We start from the raw sequence: 22,806 nt of genomic DNA, 5'->3' as shown, positions 1-22,806 counted from the left end.
ACGGACTCAGAGATGCGCAGCGAGAAGGTGGTAGGTGCAGAGCTAGAACAGTGTCTCTTGCATATTTCCATAGCTCCTTCACGGAGATAATTTGCGCGAGCTGAAGATCTGGTCTGTGCACTTTGGTAATAGCCTGGGGAGGTTGAAAGGATTTCTAACCTGGCAGAATTATTTATTGGAAAGGAACCAGAGCTAGAAGAACTAGAATTAAGAATCTCTTTGCAGTAGGTAAATGATTTATTATGTCTAAGCTTACCAGCTGCTTCTGAACAGCAAGGCAAGTTATTGAATTTAATATGGGTGTTTAGTGCATGAGCTCTCAAAGTTACCTGGTCTTGCTTAGTTAACCTGTGGCCCGGTTCTTGGTGTGTGGGCTGTGGTGTTTTGTTGGTTTTTTTTATGTTTTTGTTTTTCTTTTTACTGTCAGTATCTTCTGAATATGTAGAGCTTAAAGAGTGAGATACTTGATTTGTGAAACTGAGAGGGAGGTTTTTTTTTTAACAGCCATTAATATTCTTAATGAAGAAACAAATCATGTGCTGGCTGTGGGTATTTATGATCAACACTAGGTTTTCTCTCTGTGACTGTGTACTTCTGTGTTAACATTTTAATATAAGACCTAGTATGCAGGAGCGCTACAAAGTCAACCGGTTCAGTGAGTGCGTGTCCACTTAACTCCAAGGTGAAGCCAAGGGCGTGGTAGCACGTGACAGGATTGGGTCTACTGTTCATTCATTTGGCTTGGCTTGGCAGATATGGTAATAAGAGTCCCCTCCCTGCTATGAGAGAGCCCTTGTCTGTGGTTACTGTCTTTTGAAGAAAGAAGTGACCCGTTCTTTCTATCTTGATGCTTACAAGGTACGATGCCATCATGTTCTGGTTTGCAGGAATGCACTTCCGAGGCAAACCTCCTTGTGATCCCCACGTGCCATGCTTCTCATCACAGGGTGGCCCTGGCACATGCGCACTTGGGCTCCTTTCAGACGTCTGACTTCTGGCTAAGCCAGAAGATGCACTGCAGGAGCACACCCGATGTGCTGCAGCTGCTAAGGGGTGTTCAATCTGTGGGACCCTACTAGAGTTAGTCCAGGGTAAAAAAAAAAAAAAAAAAAAAAAGAGAGAGAGATGTGTGTAATGTGGACATGAGAACTCCATACTTTTTTGCTGTATGGATATACCCCTGTTGCCCCAAACTACTTATTAATGCCAACACAGCAATAAAGTGCCACTTGTTTGGAATGCGAGTGCATCTCAAATAAGCTGAAGTCTTCAGGAGATGGTGTTTTCAAGTTAAAACGCCTTGTTTCAAATCCCATTCTTATTTATTAAGTTGCCATATATAAGAATAACTTAATTTTCCTTGCTGCCTCTGTTATGTGCTTTTCAAACTTGAAGTTATTTATTGTCTTTCTGGGTTATGTATTTTCTTAAATATGCTGTCTCATGGTGTAAGCTTTGTCATGCACTTTTAATGGGTCTATATAACTTATACTAGCAGAGAAACCATTTTATCTCACTCTCTACCTATCTTTTCTGTTACAAAATCTTCCCCTTTTCTGTCACCTGCTTTCTTCCCCGTGTTCAAATTTTCTTCTTTTAAAAATTGATAATACTTGAAGTAGGATAAAGAAAGCTTTTTTTAAAAGCAATTGCATGAATTATTGGCTTATTCAAATACCTTATGTGGATTCTTGAAAGTTCTTACTTTTTCCCTTCATTAGTGTTGACAAAATATACCCGTTCCTGTGCGCTAGTGATTTTCTCAGAGTGGCAGAGTTCCACGGGAGCGATAAGTTTGAACTACCTTACGGAATAAAGAGAGCAGGTTTGTGTTCCCCATGTGTCTTGTTTTTAAACAGAAATACCTAAATGGCGTGTAAAGCCACCTGAATCTCTGGCCCTGGTCTTTTCTGTTCACCGACGCCAATCCTTTTGGGGGTATTTAGCAGTGACTTAATGGTTTTATTTAGTCCCTCTGACCTGACACCTTCCTGTTTTTAACAGAAAACCACCATGTTGGGTTTCTCCTCTTAGCAGAGAAGCTCCAAAAAGGTGGGAGTGAGGAAGAGTGGAGCTTATTCAGCTTCCTTTCTTTTGTATGCAGGCTGGAGTGCTAAAGATACTTAGCTAGTGCTTTGCTTGGTGAAATATTAGCTGGGTCAGTGTGATGGGGCTCAGTCAACACACCTAAGCCGATTGGGATCCAGTCCTACTGAGGCAGAAGTCCCCAGGTTGGGGCAGTTACATCAGCCAAATTTTCCTTTTACTGGGCTAACTTCTCCCACAAGGGAGGGTGTCACTGGGGCTGCAGGGGGTATTCCCGCCGTTGCATGGCTGCCGTACCTGTACAAAGCGTTTGGCCTGCTCATGCCTGCTGCCCGTGTTGGTCAGGGCAGAATAAATGGGGCCAGAGACCCTAAGGATCCTAGTCGCCTTTTTGGAAAGGGTTGTAAAGTCTCAAGTCTCAGTTTTTAACACTGAACAGTGCACCTTCCTATTACCCTGCAGATCTGGGCTTTAGACTCTCGATTTGCCCTCCATCAGTGTAACAAGGATGGTGCATTTTCCCGCACCTCTGGGGTTGTGGTGGGGAAAAAGTATGTTTGGGAATGAGTTGAGGTACCTTCTCAGTTAGAGCAGGGGAGGGCTGGGAAGGTGCCTCTGCCCAGCTTTGCCAGTGAGCACAGGCTGGTTTGATGTCTTCCCCCAAGATACGTAATGCTGTTACTGTCCCTGGCTGTGCAGCCCCTCCTCTTGGGTCAAGGCTGCTGCTTTTTCAGCTGAAGCTGGGTAGATGAAAAAAACAGAAGTCAATTAGGATGCAGGTCTTGGAAACTCTTCCAATGCTTTACTGTATCTAAGATTTTTTTGATACAAATCCCATGCTATTTTCCAACAGAGGAGTCTTGGGGCAGGAAAAGATTCCCAGAGAAGAGCTCTGATAAACCTGAATTTCTTTGGCATCGTTGATTGACCTGTGGCCCTAAATTACAAGTGTTCTTATTTTGAGTTTTTTATATGCAGTGTGTAAAAACTACTGTGTCTGAAAATGCTGTAGTCAGGGCGGGATGCTTATTTTTATATGGGAAAGCACTGAACTTTTTCATTAATCTTCTTTATATTTGCTTTCTAGAGCAATATTTTCATTTAGCCCTTTCAAGACTGCAGAACTGTGGACTTCCCAATGAAGATGACAGGTGAGATGTTTATTTGCTACTGTTTCTGTTCATTGCATTTTTAATATCTAGTATTTATTGGAAAAGGAATGTCAGTGGCATTATCCTGAAATTGCTCAAGTTAGCCAAGATGCAAATCTGACCAACAGATTCCAAGATTTAAATAAGTTTGGGTTTAAACGTATGTAGCACCAGCATTCAAGAATAATTTTTTTGTGAGGGAGCTTAAACTTACAGATTTCTTTTTATAAGTGAGTTAGGAATTTGCTAGCTGAATGCAGTCCCATCTTGCTGTAGTATATTTTTATACTTGAGGAAAATGAAACCACCCCTTAAAAATGGCATGTGATCTCCTCTTTCAAAGTCATTATTAGTGTAAGCTAGAGAATGTTTGAGGTAAGCAGATGCAAACCTATGACTGTTTCTATGCAAAAGAAATCTGACGCATATCCTGGTGCCACTGTATCTATCCGCTGGCCTGCTGCACACCTTTGTTTGTATGTGCAGCTTCCTTTTCCCATGAATGAGGGAGATGTGGGCAGCCAAGGAAGGCTGTGTCTGGCATTTCGGGAGCAACCAGGGAGTGGAGCATGCGTTAGATTGCCCTGTTTAAATCTTTTGGTTAGAAGCCACTTCTGCCGGGATTTTTTGTTTGGTTTTGGGGGGGTCTTTCAGTGTGTGTGTCTTCTTGTTGTTGGGGTTTGTTTTGTTTTGGGGTTTTTTGTTTGTTTTGGTTTGTTTTTTTTCATGGCAGTGTAGTAGGGATGGCGCAAGTATACTAAAATCCTGTGTTTACCAAGTGATGCAAATGAATTCTTAGATTTGGAGTCTAGCAAATGGGATGACAACCTGCCACATATCATGTTAATATGCAGCCTTCTTAATAGAGTTGAATGCAAATAATGCTGAGGTTAGCTGTACTTGGTTTTGTTTTTTAATCAAGGAGATCAAACAGAAGATTGTTGCTTCAAGCCAAATGGCAGGATCACATTTTAATTAAACTTGGGTGGCATATGAACAAAATAATCGGTGTTCAAGCCTAAGAATTACCTTGGTTTTAATACCCAGTTTTCCTTTTCTTCACCTACTGTACTCCTTCCTTTCCCTGTTTTTTAGTATCTGTTTCTAGGATGTTCAGGTTTACTCTTAAGTAGAGGAAAAAAAAAAGGAAAAAACCCTATTTTTCTATCAGGAGTGTGATAATTGGGGAAACTTATACAGAATTGGCTGACCAAGGCTAGTCTTTTGTCTGGAGTTTGAAGGAGAATGCCAAATGTTGTATTAGAAATTTCCTGAAATCACAAGTTCAGCACCATAATCATATATATCGTATCGGCTATAGAGTAGAGACGCTTGCAGTACAGCATAGAACCTTTTAAATGGAAGTGTCTGTCCAGTAGATCGAAAGTAAGGTAATTGGTATTTATCCTTTGAATGTAGGTTCTCTGAGATACAGATATGTTTAGTGGTTCTGGGAAATATGCTTCATTTTAATAAAAGTAATATATCAGTAATAATGAAGCAAAATGAGGACTATTGCTATTTAATAGGCAGTAGTATAAACAAATCAAATGTACAAGACTTCATGCAATATATTCTTTCTAGATCTATCAGGTTTTTTGTATAGCACTGCTAGGGCATGAATCAGTGTAGTAAGGAAGAGCTTTTATATCTACGTTTAACCAAGATACAGTGGCTTTTAAATGTGAAACACTTCGGGAATGAATCCTAACAACATTCTCTGGTAATACAGAATTATTAGGCAGCTCTGTAATGCTGCTGCCTAATTCAGCGTTCTTGGCAGAATGCAAACTGAATTTCCCTGTAACTTTTTCTTGGGGCAGAGCGGGGGAACCTGCTATGAAGTATTTTAACAAATATTAGGCTATAATCTATGATGCTTATATAGCTGTATTTGTGTGCGACTTAAGTAGAACTGTACATAGTGAGCTACAAAGGATTTTTTTCTGAACAGCGCCATTCTCCAAACTTAGGTGGAATTGTCACGGTGTAAAGATCTAGTTCTCCAAGACTGTTTGGAAGTGAACAGTGTCACTGACTTGAGTGGAACAGCCTGTAGGAGAAGGGTTTTCCAGGCTAGGGGTATATCCACAGAGTAACCTCTGAACACCCACTCTGCCCATTTCCTCGTAATTACTCACTGGGACTCTAAGCTCAACAGCAGTACAATTCTTACAAATGCATTTACACAATCCTGAGTCAACAAAATGTGACCTCTCCATCCTCCTTTCACCAAATAACCTCAAAGGAAATAATTTGCATTCCTCAGCTGACTACGGGGGCGTGTGTTAATGGAGTTGAAGTTGAGATACTCTTTTTCCTTTTCGATAGAAACAGCATTTCAGTGGAATACGGAGGATGCAAGCCTTTTGACCTTTAAAGGCTACATTTCCATTTAACAATATTTTTCTTTTATAGACTAGGAAAATGTTTCTTTTAGCATTTCACCATATAAACAAAATATGTAAACTAATGTGTGGCCTTGAGATTAAGAGGCTTTTGTACACCACGTGAATAGGGCAATGCTTTGAGTGACGAAAGGGTTTGCATTTAGATGTTGGAGATCAGTTACCATGCGATTTGCATCGGGATCCATTTGTACTCTAAGTAGATCTCCAACACCTAAATGCAATCCCTTAGTCACTCAAACCATTGCTATAGCAATTGTTATAGCTGAGGTCTTAATTTTCACTTTCATCAATATCGTGCTGGTGTTTGTAAGCTGGACCTCCGGACATTTCAGTCTGTTATATTTCGCTTGTAGCACACCTGATGTTGTTGAAAGACATCTGAATTTATTTCTCTGCTCGGCAATTTATTGACTTGGAGAAAGGATGAGTGTTACTCACCCTTTCAGGTGAGTGCGTGGGGTTTTTTTAATACGAAAACATTGTGAAAAGGGAAACTTTGAGAAGTGGGCTTGGTAAAATATCTGGGAGTAACAGTCTGCTGAAAAAGTGTTGATTTCTGTGTACAGAAAGTACAGGTCATTTTATTTACCTTAAATGTCTTTGCATAGAGTCCAGCCTTGCTACGTATTCTTTATCTCCATTTCATACATCAGTTTCCTATGATATTATGTTCTGTTTCTTAACTCTAGCATAAACCATTTCCCTCCCCCTTTATCGTTGTCAGTGGAATCTGTGCTACTGTGGACATAGACTTATGATTGTAACTGGAGACACTTGAATACTGGGGGGGGCGGCTAAGGAGAGGAGACAATTCAGAAATAGCATGTTCATGGCAGACTGAGTGTTTGAGTTGGCCCGCTTCGACTTCCTGAGCTTAACAGATTAAAAGCTGGTCTTTCTAATTTGTTTGACTGTATTTATGACTATATTAATGTAGAGTGAATCAGGAGTATTTGATCTGCCTGTTGACTTAATCCATTTCAAAAGTTCACATACCAATGTTAGATGCTTTATTGGTTATTTGAAGGCAGCTAATAACTTTGCTTTTGAGTATGCATGTTATTAAGGGCACTGGAGTTTGAAAGCTTAATCAAACTTCAAATTTCACTCCATTTTCCGTCCAAGTAGTATTAGTCAGCTCTCAGCCATGAACAAGATCTGGTCTGCATTTGTCAGTAAGAGGAAAAAGAGTTGGGATTTGACTTGAGAGCAGCTATCCAGCTTCTGTAGCTGCGCAAACCTCACTTGCCCACCTCTAAAGTCACGTTTTATTTTACCCTCCCTGCCCTGTGTCCTGCTACATCGCAACTGCAGAGTGCAGAGAGGAGAAACCAAAGAGCTCTTCGGTTTTATACCAGAGTGGTGCTCTAGCCAGAAGGTACCACCAGGATGTGGAGTATGAGTAGCAGTTTAGGATTTGCATTGCGGTGATGAGGTTTGTACCTCAGTTACCCAGCTGTGGCCACGTAACTTTTGGTGACACTGAATTCAGAGGTTTGGTATGATTGAAACTGTGATTTACAGAGGCATGCTGTGAATGACAGGAAAACATGATACAACCATATGCTGATTCTGCGCTTTTCCCCCCCTCTGCCTCATTCCACCTTCATCACTTACTGATCACGTTTTTTTGTCCAGTTTTCCTTTTTCCTTCCTGTTTCTCTTCTCTGTTGCTTCTCCGTAGGGTCTTGCTTTGAGCTCTATGATATAGCTGCAAGTAACAAAGTATAATTCAGGAAAAGGGTAACTTCTGCTCCCTTCCTCCCACTGTAAACTTTGCAAGAGGTGTATGTTCATCAGCCTGCTTTCTCAGGGTATCTTAAAACTAGATTGAAAAACTAATTTGAAAATGAATGGGCTGAAGCAGTCCTGGAGTAGAAAGGGAAGGGTTTTGTGGGTGTAGAGGCAACGAGCATACTGAGGACAGGATGGTGTAAGAGGGGTTTATCCTTCTCATTCTGAGGTAGAGTCACATGGACTTGTGGCATTAGCTGAAAATATTTTTATGAATGTTTGACTTCTACTAAGCTGCTCAGGAAACACTAGAGAAAGGTGTGCCAGCTTTTTCCATGTCACCCCACCCTGAGAGCTGTGTTTAGCAGCACTGTTTTATATATATATATAAATTTTTAAAGGCAACTCCCTCTGTAGATGTGGCCCTAGAGCAGCAGGTGAGAAAGTGCCATCCCAGCATTTCTTTTGAAATACAGTGCTTTTTACAGTTGGAATTCATTCTCATTTCACCTTTTCTGTAAGCTTCAGGTTTTCAGCACTGCTTTGAGGCCCAGTTTCTTTTCCCTAGCCCACATGCAGTACAGCATAACTGCATTAAGAATTCTGTAGGAAATATGGGGAACTGCTTTGTACATTTAGATGCCAGTCAGTCTCAGCTGGAATGGGCTGTTTTCATTGATGTTGAATAATACTCTCCTCAGCTGAAAAAACAGGTTGGACTATCTGAGGAGAAAGATGTTAATTAGTCTGCATAAAATGCCACATTGGGCAATTACAGATCATAGTATTCTTTAGGGCACAGTCCTGGAGTCCCCTACAGTAAGAAATGGCATAGAGCCTTTTTCTTATTTGAAGAACCGTGGGAGTGTGATGCGGGGAGGTGGCTCATCCTCGGTAAGCTGTGAGCCTGTTTGTGTCTGAAGAAAATACCAACATTTTTATTTTGCCATTGTTCCTGCTGCAACCAAGTTGAACAGCTTTTGCTCTAAATAAAGAAGCATTTTTACACAAAAAATGATGTGCTTGTTCTGTTAAGGAGGAGTTTGCAGTCTTTATACATTGGATGTAAACCTTCCCTAAAGAGGCAAAATTTCTTGAGTAATAAAACAGCAAGCCTGTCTGTGTGCTTTTTTTTTTTTTTTTAAGCAAAGCACACGTTTTACTAGCATTGAAATAAGACAGTAGAAAGCAAAAGATACTCTTAGAAAATCTGGGATAACTTGGGAAATCTTAGCATTAGAATTTACTTTCACAAGTTTAGCATTTGCATAATACCTTTTTTGGGTGCTTTTTAACTCTGAATATATTCTAAATTCAAAAGGAATTACTATTTTGATTGGATGTAGTATAAGATGTAATTTGTAGCTCACTGTTTTATATACTTTAATGCAGTCTAATCTGAATCTAGTCATATGAGAATGCAACTTTTAATCAAGCGTGATACCTCTTGTTACGTCATGACAGCACGCACTTCAGCCATGTTTAGAGCTGACTTCCTAAGTAGAGGGAGTAAAATCAATATGATTATATTTATTTGAAGAACCATCACATCTGTCATCGGGCTCAGGTTTTTCACATGTACAATTCAGAGGCCTGTAAGGTAAACTATGAACATAAATCTTGCTGCTGTAGTTTATGTTGGATATCTCTAGAGTTATGGAGTCGTACAATATTGCAAAAGCACCTTAATTTGAGTTAGTTTTTCCAGACATACTCTATCCTGGGTGGCACACCCCCAGACTGGGCAAGTTTGAAGCATTGTGGAAGATAATTTATCTGATGGCACCCATATTGCCAACTGATTAGATGATCTTGAACAGCAAAACACTAGAAAAAGGAAATGTGTAAAAATAGTTTTACATGAGAGAAGCCATTTCCTGACTTTGGCAGTCCCTGAAATAATGCAGCTGTGTTTTTTGAATGCAGCCTTAGCCTGTGATACAGGATTGAGGCTGCTCTGTAGGGGTCAAGGAGTGTAAAAGATACAGGACCTCAGTTAGTAAATAAGCCAGCTAAATGCAAATGTATCTTTAATAACAATGTGAAGCAAGGGAAGTTGTGCATATTAAAAGTTCTGTTTGTTCCACAGCATTGCCTGTCGACGGTGTGTTGTGGTCGGTAATGGAGGAGTACTTCGAAATAAGACGTTAGGGAAGAAAATTGACTCATATGATGTGATAATAAGGTAAATGGTATCTCCTTTTCATTTTGTGTACATGCAAAGAATTAACAAACTTTTGCTGTCAGTCAGTAGCTTTGGAGTTCAGTTATTATACAAATGAAAACATATAAAACTTCCTGTTTTACTTATTCTGTCACAGCCTTCCTTTAAAAAAATTTAGGAAAAAATGGATCAGTGGTTTATTACACAGACTGATTGATACAGGGGAGGAAGGATCACTGGGTGGTCGGTCTGCCTCGTGTACAGATACACACGTGCAAGTTGCTGCCATCAGGGATGGGTCCAAGCGTGTGACAGCCCCGAGCCCTGCATGTGCCCCTCGCTGTGAGCCAGCATCCCGGGCAGCCCTGCCTCTCACCTTCCACACCGTGCCTCTCTTACCCCTGTGCTGGCATGTACGTTGCTCGGAGTGGATTAAACGTAACGTTTATGCTGGGAAGTCCGTCTCAAGGCATGTGTCAACTGGAGGATGATGTTGATGTCTGCCCCTTTTTCTTGAGCATGTTAATTCATATTGGAAGTTTTGAGATACCTTAACTGACCAGAGGATGCTGGGGGCTGAAGAAGAGGCATCTGGACTAGGGAAACTGGGGAAGTGCTCAGAGAGGAACAGGCAAGGGGAGGGTGGGGAACTCAAATGCCAAGCAAACTGAAAATGAGCTATTTGGCTAATTCTAACAAAATTTTCTGCACATTAATAAAAAGATAAATCAGTTTCTCCTTTGCGGGAACTGCGATGGTAACTGATTAAATGGCCCTTCTGCTTGTGGGTACCCTCTTTCACTAAAACTTCTGAGCTGCCGTTTCAGTTTGTCTGCTTCAATATTGTGTTGAACATTGAACAAAATCTCATTTTTGTTACTTTGCCATCAATTCTAATACTCATTTTAGTAATAGCGTTTCAGTCTTGAAGTACTACCGTAAAAAGTTGTACACAAAGCCTGGAGTTCAACGTGCATTTGATAAGGTGGAAATGAATACATGCAATTCTTCAGTTGTAGCTCCACTTATAAACTTAAAACTATAGAAAGTGATCCAGATAATATCCCCGTTCTTAGGAAACTTTACTTGCCTGACAACTTCGTGCTTTACAAAAAAAAACCCCACCTTGCACTTATTTTTGCTGTAGTATAATGATGCAAGGAAGTGCCATGGATTATTTTTAAGCTATTTCAAGTATTTGGGCTCCTTGTAGATCTATCTACTCTTCTTAAAATGGAAAACTTTGTGTAGACTGGTGTCACACATTTAAAAACAGCTCTAAATTCAAAACTGTTTCAGAAATATAGTACACGTTTGTTTACTGTGAATGAACAAAGAGGTGGTGTTTGCATTCTGTGTTTAATAATGACTTCTGATAAAACTTTGAAATATTCCTTTGTCTGCATACCTTGTTTTGCAAATATTTGCTCCTGAGCAGCATGCCTCCTATTCTGAGCGGTCAGTCACGTTGGCAGGAATGGAGCATACAGAGACTGCCTGCATTCTCCAAAGAATATGCAACACGGCCACCAAGTGACAACTGCAAAATGGAGATTAAACACAGCCCCTCTAACACCTCAGAGCAGAGAGACCAGACCCATCTGCTCGCTGCTTATTAATCTGTTGTATCCCAAAGCAGTGGCAGCTGTGCAAGTAATATTTAAGAAGAAGAAAAAAAGCCCAACACCCAAAAAACCCCAAACAAACAAAAAAAAGGCAAACATAAAGACATATCAGCATCAGGTACACAGTCATAATCCCTGTTCCTGTATGCTGTAGACAGGGAAGGGTATTAAAACATTCTTGAATTGCCTCCTGTATGACTCGGATCATCTAGTAGCATGAATGGAGCAATGGGTAATTCTCCAAGCCAGATACTCTCTTTGGTCTTCTCCAGTTTCTGTGTTTGAGCCAAATAGAAGGCCTTCTGCTCAAGTGACACACGATAAGCAATTGTGTGATTGTATTCTAAACCATCTTGGCCAAGTTCCCGTATGTGCTTGATCCCTCTGAATTAGAGGGTGAGTGCACCTGGTAATTGCTCCTCATGTAATCTGATAATTAAATGCTGGGCCACTAAACCTTCCTGTACCTGGACACGCTGTCTGTCCTGCAGACTGATGCGTGTGCCAGCCACCGCACAGTAAGGACGTGGGCGGGGTAGTCATTGCCATCTCTGTGTTTCTGTCCTCTGCAGAATGAATAACGGCCCTGTTATAGGGTACGAAGAGGATGTTGGGAGGAGGACAACTTTCCGCCTTTCTTACCCAGAATCCATCTTCTCAGATCCAATCCACTACGACCCTAATACGACTGTTGTTCTGATCGTTTTCAAACCACGTGACTTGAAGTGGCTTTGGGAGATACTCGGTGGTCAGAAAATAGTGAGTTTAATTATTCATGCACTTTGGCTCAGCTTGCTACACACCTCTCCTGTGAAATATCTGGTTTGCTTTTAACGTTAGTCCACCTAGCTGGGGGGAACATTGGATATCCCAGTCACTCTGCTCAATATCCCTTTCCCATAAATGCTTCTGTCCTCTTTCTTACCCGCATATTTGATCAGTTCCTCACCCCAAAGTAGTTTTCCTCTTGGAAATACTTTTTTATCCTCTTCCTAGCACTGTTTCATATTTTGGCATGCATGCTTCAGTCATTTCCCAGACTATTTTATCCTGTGCATTCGGTGGAATTGCAGAATAATGTTGGAAGAGACCTCTCTCTTGAGGTCTTTAGTCCAAAACCCTGTTGAAAGAGAGCAGGGCCAAGTTCAAAGCCGTACCAGGTTCTCAGGGCACCATCTAGGTAAGTTTTGAGTATTTCCAGGGATATTTCTATCATCTCTGTTTCAGTACTGCACCACCCTCACAGGGAAGAATTTCTCCTCATCCTTCCACTGTGTGCCTCTGAGAAGAATCGGATCCTTCTCTCTTTGTAAACCCCTACCAGATAGTTGAAGATGGGCTGAACAAACCCAGCCTCCTCAGACCCTTCTTGTTTGGTGCGCGCTCCGGCCCCTCGACCGTTTTAGTGGCCGCCTGCTGAGCTTGCCCCAGTTTGACACCCTTGCTTGCACAGTGGAGAGACCAAAACAGCGTTTGTGAGACTGCAGAAAGGCACAATACAAAGTACTCGAAAATGATAACTTCTGTCTACCTGTTCTCTGTGCTGTTATTAACGTGGCCAAGCACACAGTGAGCATTTGCTGCCTCCAGGGCACGCTGCTGGCGCATGTTGTCCATCAGGGACCTTTCTGCAAAGCTGCTTGCCAGCCAGCCGGCCCCAGTCTCTGCTGCTGCAGTGGGTTATCCTGTTGCAGGAGCACAATTTGGCACATGTTTTTGTTGAACTTTGGGAGGTTCAATGCTCGTCTTCTTCCTCAACCTCCTGCCCTTGGATTTTATTCTGGTTAGAGTTGCTACAAAACCAAAATCAACTGTTTATAGTCATTAAAAATGTGTATTTGCTTGCCTGTTACAGAGTGCTAAAGGCTTTTGGAAGAAACCGGCTCTGAACATGATATACAAATCTAGTCAAATCAGGATTCTTGATCCCAGCATCACCAGAAAAACAGCTTATGAATGGCTTCGTTTCCCAACAAAGTTTCCGAAAAAGGAGGTAGGCTTTTTTCTACTGTGCCTTTTAGTTTTGTGCAACCAAATGTGTACTCAGAGGTAACTATCTCTTTATTATAGTGGACTATGTTAAAACATCTTTTAGGTTCACATTGCATTAGTTTGCATTTAGATGATCCTCAAAAAAGATGGAAAAATGGAATCAAGAAAGAGAGTGGGTAGCCTTGCATGCCAAAAATCTCCTTTTATGGATTCTATAATTAGTATTAAATGAGATCGCTTTTGCAGACAGACACAATGCCTTTTACAAAATTAGGAAAAGCAGACAGGCATTGGAACATGGCAGATCCAAAGAGCCTCTAGAAATATTAAGGGGTCTTGAATTGTTAAATGTAGGGTGTTTTATAGTTTTTCTTAAAAAAAAACAAAAACAAAAAAAAAAACAAACAAACAAACAAAAAAAACCAACCACCACAAAACAACAAACAAAAACCCAACAAAGCGCCCCACCAAAAACAAAACACCAAAAAAACCCCACACCAAACAATCAAACACCCCCAAAGACCAGACAACCTAGTAATTCTAACACTGCTGCAGTTTCCCGCTGCTGGGGGCGGGTAGGGAGTAGGGAGCACACAGGATATTCCAGCCCTGCGCTAATGACATGTCTAGCAGCATTCTTGTGCTTACTGATTTGATGCCAAGTATTGTAATGAGCTAACCAACAATTTGGACATAAAAATACATTTTAACTGTCAGTTTATAACTGAAGAATGTTTCTGATGAAAGGTAAGGCTTCAAGCTGGAGACCTCCCTTGCGCAGTCAGGACTGGCCACGTGCTGTTTAGCACAGATACGGTTCCCTGGGGTCGCATCGTTGCACAGAGCCGCTTCGTTGGGATCAGCCTACTGACACATGTGGAAACGTTTGACAGGCTGTCACTGTGGAGTATCTACCACAACTTTTTTCCAGTTTAATCTTTCTAATATTTGAGGGAGTTGAGGTTCTTTTGGGAGTTTTTGTACTTTTTCTTTTCTCTTTTTAAAATTTCTTTCTTTTTTTGAGCCTACTAGTGGCTTTTTCCTCCCTTATTAACTCTCAAACTGGAATACCCAGTTTGGCTGCGTGCTTGCCGGGGCTCCGTGGCATTTCAGCTCTTCAGCTGAGGGTGGGAAGAAAGGAGCAGAGTAGTTGGGTGCCTGACTGTCTCCTGAAGGGCTACGGAACATCCGTGGCCTCCATGGCTCCAGAAATCCCTCCTGTCTCTTCCTGTGCTCCCCTCTCAGTGGAAGTAAAAGTAAGAACGGCGCTGTCAGGGAGCCAGACAGATGTGCGTGGTGTCCTGGAGCTGGCACGGAGGCACAGGCCCCTCTGTTGCTTTGGGTAGCGTGCATACCCTCTGCTCCTCTCGGGCTCGCTGGGCGCACCTGCCCGGAGCTGGGGCAGAGTGCGTCCGTGCTTGGAGCCCCTTTCTGCCACCTCCACATCCCACTTGTTCCATTGCAGGGATTTTGTAGCCCCTCGTCCCCGGCGGCAGCAATGGTCAAGCTGAGGCATGCTTTTCCTCGCTTTTTCTCCTCGGGCCGTGGCTGGGAGCCCGCACATCTGCAGTCGCTCTGGCACAGCTCGGTTAAGCTGTAGGTCATGCCTCGGGGGTTCCCGTCGGCACGGCGGCCTTTCGCAGGACCCGCTTTGGAGCCCTCTGTCCCATAGCGCGTCCCTGGGGAGGGCTGGTGCTGCCTTCGCTGTCCTGTGCTTCAACCCCCTCTGTCTGCAGGAGATGCCAAAGACCGCTGTTGCTTTCCCCGCTGTCTCTGCCGTTTCCATTAAGCCAGTCTCATGTTCCCTGTGTGCACGTTTGTGCGTAGTCCAGCGAGCATTTCTGTTTCTTTGTTAGCAACTGTGATGGTGTTAGCAGAGCTGGGAAGAACAACTGTAAAATCAGATGTCGGAAAGCATTGCGGAGTCATTCCAGGGCTGTGCCTATTCCCATTAAACGTGACTGGCTGAAGAAATTTCATTACAGGCCGAGGATATCGGGATATCACTAGGATGCTAGCATGATAGTACATTTTAAAAGGAGTGTTGCTTTTTTTACTATATTCTTTTGAGGTGAACTTTATGATAGCCAAAGGTAAACGGAGCTAGTTGCAACCTTGTGATATTCCTGATATTTCCAAATAGCGCTAATCCTGACATGTAGCATTCCTGCCATAATTTTGGTGTCCTGTTGAGTATGAACATTGCAACAGAGTCACCACTAAGTTTATGATATTGGGCCCTCGGGGCAGAAAGTTATTCTGCTAACCGGCAGGAGCCCTGGGCATTTTAAGTTGATGTTATTTCTGGAGTACTCCAAGAGTTGTACAAAGGTACAAAAAAATTCTACTTAAAAGGTGATAGTTCAATTCCGTGACTTTAACCAGGCTTACAGAGCTGATGTTAGTAACTTTTTCCTGGGGATTTGTTCTTTTATCACGATACAAAGAAATCTTTTTCTGTATCATCGAGTGCATCTGTCTTCTCTCTGCACAGAGTTGTGCAGTACTGGTTTGCCTGCTTCGTTTTCAGGGGCAAGTGAACTGAGCCTTGGGTGAGAGTTCAAAAAAGCATGTGGTTTCATGCTCAGTTGGGGGTTTGAGTGCAGCTACCGAAAGCGTGTAGCTCATTTGATCTCTGAGAAAATCGTTATTTTAGCTAAGAAGGGCACTAGTGCCTGAAAGTTTTGTCCATCTCTGGGGACACTTTTTCCTCTCAGCTTCATCTGTTGGTCTAATGAAAGAGTTCACCTCTCTCTACAAACCTCGCCTCATTTACTTCCCCAGATCATTTTAGCCACTGCTGCTGCTAAAAGTCATGCACTTGATCACACGATAGGACAGACAGTTGCAATGAGTTGTTCTATGCTCTTGTAAGAAATGCTGATTTTTCAGTTAGGTGCTCTTAATTTTGCACAGTTAAAACCTCTTTATGACCTGCTCTTGATATTTTACATTGCATTTACTTCTGAGCTATCTCACTGCAGGGAGAAATAGGCAATTTTATCTACAGTTTCTTTTCTTCCAATGGAAATAGTGGGGAAAGTCTGGAGTCGTGGTGCTCTGGTATTTCCCTGCTTTGAAAAAGTTCAAATGCAGTCAAATTCATGTAGCAGTAGCATTCATGCTTTTTGAGTTTGGTGTTCTGAAGATTTGAGGCATGTCATGTTGTTCTGTTGGTCTGGATCCCCATCGTCTAGAACCTTCTGAACACATCTGCTAATTCAGTCAAATTTGATGGGAGGGAAATGGTCTCCGGTACATTGAAGCCTGACCAGTTTCATGAATGTAGGTTGCAGAGCAGAGGGATGGGGAGACCTTCCCGATGCCTGTGCGGTGGGAAGGGCTACAGCGTGGGCTCAGCGCTCACTAGAAACCGGAGAATCCCAGGGAAGGCCAACATGGCAGACACCCCCGGCATGGAAAAACCGTGGGCAGTACCTTACTCCTTATGAGGCACGAGGGGATCAAACTACAAAACCAAACATCTGTAGAAGAGCCAGGTTGCCTAATTTCCGCTGTCTTTGTTCTTAGGCTTGCTGTTCCAGCCAAGCTGCTGGTTATTTACATATGTGTGCTCTCTGTGTTTTGTTTTAGAAACCCAAGCATCCTACAACGGGGCTAATTGCCATTACACTAGCATTTCACATATGCCATGAAGTTCACCTGGCAGGTTTCAAGTACGACTTCACTGACAGAAACAGTTCTTTGCACTACTACGGCAATGACACAATGTCTCAGATGATGCAGGTAACAAACACTTGTTTATGCTGAGAGAAATATAGCTGGTAACTGGGGAAGACGATTCAATATAGACAGAAGTGTGGACTGCAGGTCAGACAGGCCGCCTGTCTTCTCCTGGTTCAGCTGCTCATGGGTTACCATTGCTTGAATCTCTTCATCTCTGCTTTTGTTTCTGAAAAATGTGGATAATGATATTTGTGTCCCTTGTGCTACACCATATTCTGCAATGTCTGCATGAGAGATACAGCCATTTATATGTTCTGTTTTGCCTTGCTTCTGTTACCCTTAGGCTGTGCAGCTCGTGTTCCTAGAGGCGTGTTTGCTAGCACTGTCAGAACTTGAATAGCATTGTTTCAGTTCGCATTTCTCTACGCACAATTCGTTGTAGTTGCCAAACTTCTTAAAAAAGAGAAAGGAGAGCAAAGGGAAATAGAAGGAGTTAAGACCTACAAACTTGCAGTTAGGAAAAGAACTGAATTTCAGAAATTGAAAGCAGAAAAGCAAAGCAGCTCTTGGAGGGGGGTAGGAAGAGAAGGAACTGCTTCCAGGAGGGGGAAGCCACAACTCAGCAGGAGGCTGGCAAACATCAGGAATGCCTTCTCCTCCCTCCTGCTTTGACACATTTGTGCCTCTCTTTTCTTTTGTCCCTGCTCTTGTCTTCAGCTCTGTACTCCGAGCAACTCCATCTCAGCCCTTTACCTCAATGTGAACAGTTTTCTCTTCCATGTGCATGCCCAGTGCATGTGGGGACCGTTTTCTCTCCTCCTCCCTTTCCTGAAGAGGAAAGATAGGGGCAATTCCCACAGGAGCCTCTCATATCTCTCTGAGGACTCCTAGGTGTCTGCTGCTCTGAGATAATTTACCTCTGACACTGAACTCGCCTTCATTTGGAGGCTCCTCTCTGCAGGTGCTTTTTTGCAATGCGTACCAAGCTTGGGTAAGCTTGATCACTAGTTGAATAGACATCCATAAGTTTCCTAAAATCTTGAAACTTTAAAAAAAAAAAACCCACACAACTAAAAAACCTTATCGTTAATTCTGTAGTGGCGTTAAGTTGTAAATATTATACTACATATATATATAATCTTTTATGCAGGATTTGTATTATATTAATTTACTGGATTCACTGTCTAAGATTGTCAGTAAACTTACTTCCCTTGTGCTGTCCTCCGCTAACCTCACTGGTCTCTTGTGTATCCAGGATCTGGATACAGCACGGAAGATGGGTCGGTTTTGGCTTGTCAGAACTGACTGGCAGGATGCGTCCGACTTAAAATGCCAGATGTGTGCTTTTCAAGAACCTGCGCTGAGCTTTGCGAATTAGTCACATTTACAGCACAAGCAGTCAGAAAATGGTTATGCAGCTGTTCCCTCTAAGCACGGGGAGGAGCTGGGAGAGTTAGTCATGGAAGGGCTGCTGTGAGTCCGTGTCTCGCCCATTCTTGCCACGGAAGGATCATCCCTTTTGGGTTGTGTCCTAATGGAAAATCTCATCTAGTTTTGAGCAATAGAGTCACTCGCCTGTTTTCCTGGGAGACTGTGCTACAGCCTTTGCTAAGAAGTCTTTTCCCCCAGAGCTTTCCTAGTCTTAGCATCCTCCAAGTATCATGGGTAGTTAAAAGGAAAGAACAACAAAGTGATGCTTCTGGTAATAATTTGAATTAATTTTTTTTTAATTATTCCCTCACATCTCTTTAGAATGAATACCACAACATCACCGCTGAGCAGAATTTTTTGAAGAAGCTTATAGACAAGAACTTTGTGGTCAATTTGACGTGAAAGCCGAATGGAAAATACGAAGAACAATCACTATTTTAAAAAAAAAAAAACTGAAAAATTTTTATTTTTTGTATGACGTTTTTATTTTTTAAGTGCAGCAGAACTGTTTACTGTTTAAAAGGAGCACAGAAACCTCACCAAGGCAGAAGCTTCTTCTAAGCCTGAGGGTAACGGACTATTTCAAACAGAGTTAACTGAATTTCTGTGAATCTATTTAATAATGGGAAAACCATGAAACTTTCAGCTGAAAGTATCAGGGATGTATAAAAACGCGATGCACATCACTTATTTATCAGCAAGAACTCTTTCCAAATGATTACTCCTCTGGAATACTTTTGTTTCTAATGTTGTCCTCCAAAAGAATTACACTGTCAAGAGACTGAGACGACCAGTGTTTAGTAGATGGATGTAAAGTCTTGAATGTTTGTCTCGTAGTATGAAAATGGCTTTAAAATGGTGCCTGTAAATCATTATTGTGTGTTTGGGAGAAGGGGGAACATACGGAGTGTCCAGGTTTTGGTCTGCCCTGCTCCTGAGGAGGGAACATCCATCTTCAGCAGAGAAGCCACAGCTTCTGCACTGGCCATCGACTCTGAACTGCTGTCTGCCTTTGCTGAAGGTGAAGACCCTTTGGTCTGATTTGTGGAGAGGTTGGCATTGACAATGCGCGTGTTGTACCCAGTTTATGGAAAAACGTACTCTCTGTGCTGGGCGTCCAATCAATTTTATATTTGATGACTTGAGTTAGAAGAGAGGGAGTTGAAGACGGAAGAGTTGTCCTAACGACCTGCGTGTCAGCCGCTCCCCCAGACCACAACAGAACCCTGAGCTGGGACAGAGGTGTTCATGCCCGAGTTTAAATTTTGAGCCCGCTCTTGTTGGATTCCTAGATCTCCAGGACAGGATCTCGTGTATCTTTCTGTTTGCTCCCCAAGAATCGAGGTGTATTTTTCCAAACCAGCAGAATCTCCTTTTTCAGATGCTGTAATGCGTTTCCACCTTTGAAATGCATCGATATGAGCAATGAATGTTCCTGGTTTTGGCAGTAGAGTGTGCTGGGGAATATCCAAGGTGTACCTCAGCTGAATTATCACTTGGCTTCTGTTTACCTCTCCTGTCTTGACATTTCGGTTTAAAGGATGTGGCTTAACTAAATCATTTAGCTGTGGGAACTTACTTGGCGTTTTAATTGAAACATTTAATGTGATGTTTACGTTTCCTGTATTGGGTAGTCTCAGACAAGCCTGCTGAATAAGTAAGTGAAATCTGCCTGGGAATGCCCTTGACAACTGTCAAAGAAGAACAATATGCTGTTCCAGTTCTCTCATAGGGTGTGTGTGTGTATATATATTATTTTTTTTTAATTGTGGCAGATTTGCTTGAAGACCTTATGGTTATCTTGGTCAATCACACCTAAAGAAGTCCACTTAAAAAAAAAAAAAAAGTCTTCAAAGTTGGTAGAAAAACCTTTGTTGCTTTTTAATAAAATTACATAGAGAGTTTTAGTGCGTTTAGGAGCAGTGCAAGCAACTACAAGATGAATACAAACCTCTAGCAGGTCAAGAGCTCGGTATTTGTGTTTCCAGAAGCCGAGGATTACGAAAGTACTGAACCCGCTTTCTTTGCTGCAGCAAGGTAGAGGACTAAGCATTGAAGTGACCAAAGAGTCATCTTTCTTTTTTCCTCTCTCTCTTCTGGAGTGCAATAGGTATTTAAAAAACCCCACCTTCTCATAGTTTTCATCTCCCTCTTTAGCTCTTGGCTCTGCCGTTTGGGAGTTACCGAGTGCAGCGTGGTTTGGAGGGGAGCCACAGCCGAAGGGGAGGAGGCTTGTGTTTGCGCCCAGTGACCCCCGAGCTTTGGTCTGTTTCAGGCAAATTGGACATGTCTGAAGTAACTCTGGATGTCATAAAAACCTGGGGCTGGGGGGGCCCAGATGTGTCCCCAGCGAGGGGCAGGCTGTGCCACGCTGTCCTGCCAGCTGGGGGTGCCTCCCTTGGGCCCAGCGGCCGCAGGGGGAGCTGCTGGGGGTGGCCCCGCCGGCGGTCCTGGGGCACCCGCGGTCCTGGGGCACCGGCACGGGTGACTCTGGTGGTGGAAATGGAGGAAACCAGAATTTCTTCACCAGGTGGCGGAAGGGCTCTTACTCAGTTATTTGCGTTTCCTTTTTTTTTCTTTTTCTTTAATGTGCACATTTCTGAGGCTTTGAGGAGATCTTCGCTTAAAAATCTGAATGCAAACAGGTGGGGTTTTGCATCAGAAAACAGTGACACTACCGTCTTTGTCTCTATCAGCATTCATTTCTCATGATTATTTCAGTTAATTAAAAAGGTTTCTATGTGACTCTGCAGCCCCAGACCTGCAGTGATTTAGACTACTGACAACAGCAATTCCACCTGAAAAAAATGCTGAGGTAAGGCTTTTTGCAAAGGTCGCGGTGTTGCCCACGCTCTCTTTGCGTAGAAGTCCTCGGTAGATCTCGGGCTCTGTGGAGGGCAGAGCCAGGCAGGAGCGGGGGGCTGCCTCTTCCCCCTCAAAACCCGCGGCTGCTCCCGGAGCCGGGCCCTCCGGCTCTCCCGCGGGCTGCCGCCACAGATCCCGCCGCACCCCTGTAACGTCGCGCAGTACGCCGACTGCGAGGGTTTTTTCCAGGATTGCTGTTGAATTTGCTCTCTTGCAGCGCCGGGCTCTTGTGATGGTGCAGGCTGCGTCCCCCTGCGTCCCCAGTGGCAGGAGGTGGGCAGGGAGGGGGCTGTGCTTCTGAGGATGTGGTTACTTTCTCTGCTTTGTTCCCTCTCCAGAGAGATTCTTCCCGCTAATCTAAACTGATTCCTTCTCCTAGTTTTCCTAGGAGGTTTTCTGCTTTGTTGGGGTTTGTTCTGCTATAGTTAGAATCCCCCCAAATTAACTGGAAAAATGGCTTCATGGCAAGCAAATGGTGCCCCCCCAAACTCTTAAGATAGACTCCTTTATTATTTTTACTACATCAGCTTTTGTCTCCCCTCCCCCCCCCTTTTTTTTAATAATGTTTGATATTCTCAATGCATTTCGTATTCCCTCTGCAAGCATTTATCCTTATCAGCTGCTCCTTTTTATTTCTTCTTAATAAGCCTCCCTACTTGTATGACTGACTTATTTTTGAAGTTAAGCAGTACTCCCAGGGATATTTTTCCCCCACTTCTGTGCTCCCGTGGGGATGTCGAGCCCGTGTATGCCAAGGTTACTGTCCCAAGGTGACCGAGAAACATTTAGAGCCAGACCTGTTCACTCGGGGCCGAGCCAAGAGCTGATCCCATTGATAAACCACAGGGCACTAGTGTTTTTGAAAGCACGGCTTGCAGGCCAGTAGCTTTTCTCTTCTCTAATAAGCAGCGGCCCAAGGGATTCGTTTTTCCCCGCTGTCAGAAGCGTCGGTAGGATTCTGCGTGCGCCAGCCCTGCTTCACCACCCGCTTCACACGGTCGTTTCTGCTGCTCTGCCTTGGGGACCGCTGTCGCTGACTTTGCACTGACTTCACACGGGCAAGAATACCCATGCGCAGCGTGCTTGTCGGTAGTGCCCGCAGATCCCGGTGTCTGTTCTGTCGGGGCACGCGTTTTCACAGGCGTTTTGCAGTACCAAAGACTTGCCTTGGGACTTTTTGAAAAAAGCAATAATGCTAACTCCAAACACTGAGATCGTTTCTGAGAGTGAGCTGCTATTAAGATTTTCTTTATCTGTTTTTGCCATTCCTGAAAGTGAAACCTCTGCACTGACATCTCCCTTCCAAAGCTTCCCAATCGCATCAGCAGCAGCGAAGCTGCCAATTTTGAACCCCAGGGTGCTGCCAGCTTTATGTCCTTGTCTGGTAACGGTGTAACTATATAGGTACCCAGCGGCTCCCATCCATTTTCTTCCCGTATCGGTGGCAGAGCCACGATCTCATCCCTTCCTCCTCCGTCCCGTTCCCCAGCAGCCTGCTGAATTTCAGGACGGCAGCGTCTGCCAGCAAAGGCGCTCTGCATTTCGTCTGCCACCCCCTCAAAATGCTGCGCCGTCAGAAGGACCCAGCTCTGAGGCGCCCAAGTGCGCACAGAACAGGCAGGAGGGCATCAGCCGAAAGCTCTGCTCGGCTCAGGCTTTTAGGGGTTTTTGGCTTTGTTTTCTGTTGGGAAAGTATTTCT

At 43.3% G+C, this 22,806-nt stretch overlaps 1 protein-coding gene across 14 annotated transcripts in view; it reads left to right on the top strand.

The window, feature by feature from the left end:
• The window catches only part of ST3GAL6 (ST3 beta-galactoside alpha-2,3-sialyltransferase 6), a 77,448-nt gene extending 54,663 nt beyond the window's left edge, over positions 1 to 22,785 (top strand). For 11 of the 14 annotated variants that reach the window (XM_082304209.1, XM_082304212.1, XM_082304210.1 and 8 more), the window contains 7 exons: positions 1,722 to 1,825; positions 3,134 to 3,197; positions 9,432 to 9,527; positions 11,704 to 11,890; positions 12,987 to 13,124; positions 16,718 to 16,870; positions 18,563 to 22,785. In XM_082304209.1, coding sequence (XP_082160335.1) covers positions 1,722 to 1,825; positions 3,134 to 3,197; positions 9,432 to 9,527; positions 11,704 to 11,890; positions 12,987 to 13,124; positions 16,718 to 16,870; positions 18,563 to 18,643 — 823 coding nt within the window. In that variant the 3' untranslated portion in view covers positions 18,644 to 22,785. Of the gene's footprint in view, positions 1 to 1,721; positions 1,826 to 3,133; positions 3,198 to 5,961; positions 6,055 to 9,431; positions 9,528 to 11,703; positions 11,891 to 12,986; positions 13,125 to 16,717; positions 16,871 to 18,562 lie in introns of those variants that run through there. The other 3 variants (XM_082304207.1, XM_082304206.1, XM_082304208.1) reach the window with 2 other exon arrangements.
• The last annotated feature ends 21 nt before the right edge of the window (positions 22,786 to 22,806 follow it).

Source organism: Platalea leucorodia (assembly GCF_965183815.1).
Source record: "Platalea leucorodia genome assembly, chromosome: 2".
NCBI classification, from domain to species: Eukaryota; Metazoa; Chordata; class Aves; order Pelecaniformes; family Threskiornithidae; genus Platalea; species Platalea leucorodia.
The sequence above is the reverse complement of the archived record's forward strand: the minus strand, read 5'-3'. Positions and strand labels throughout refer to the sequence as shown.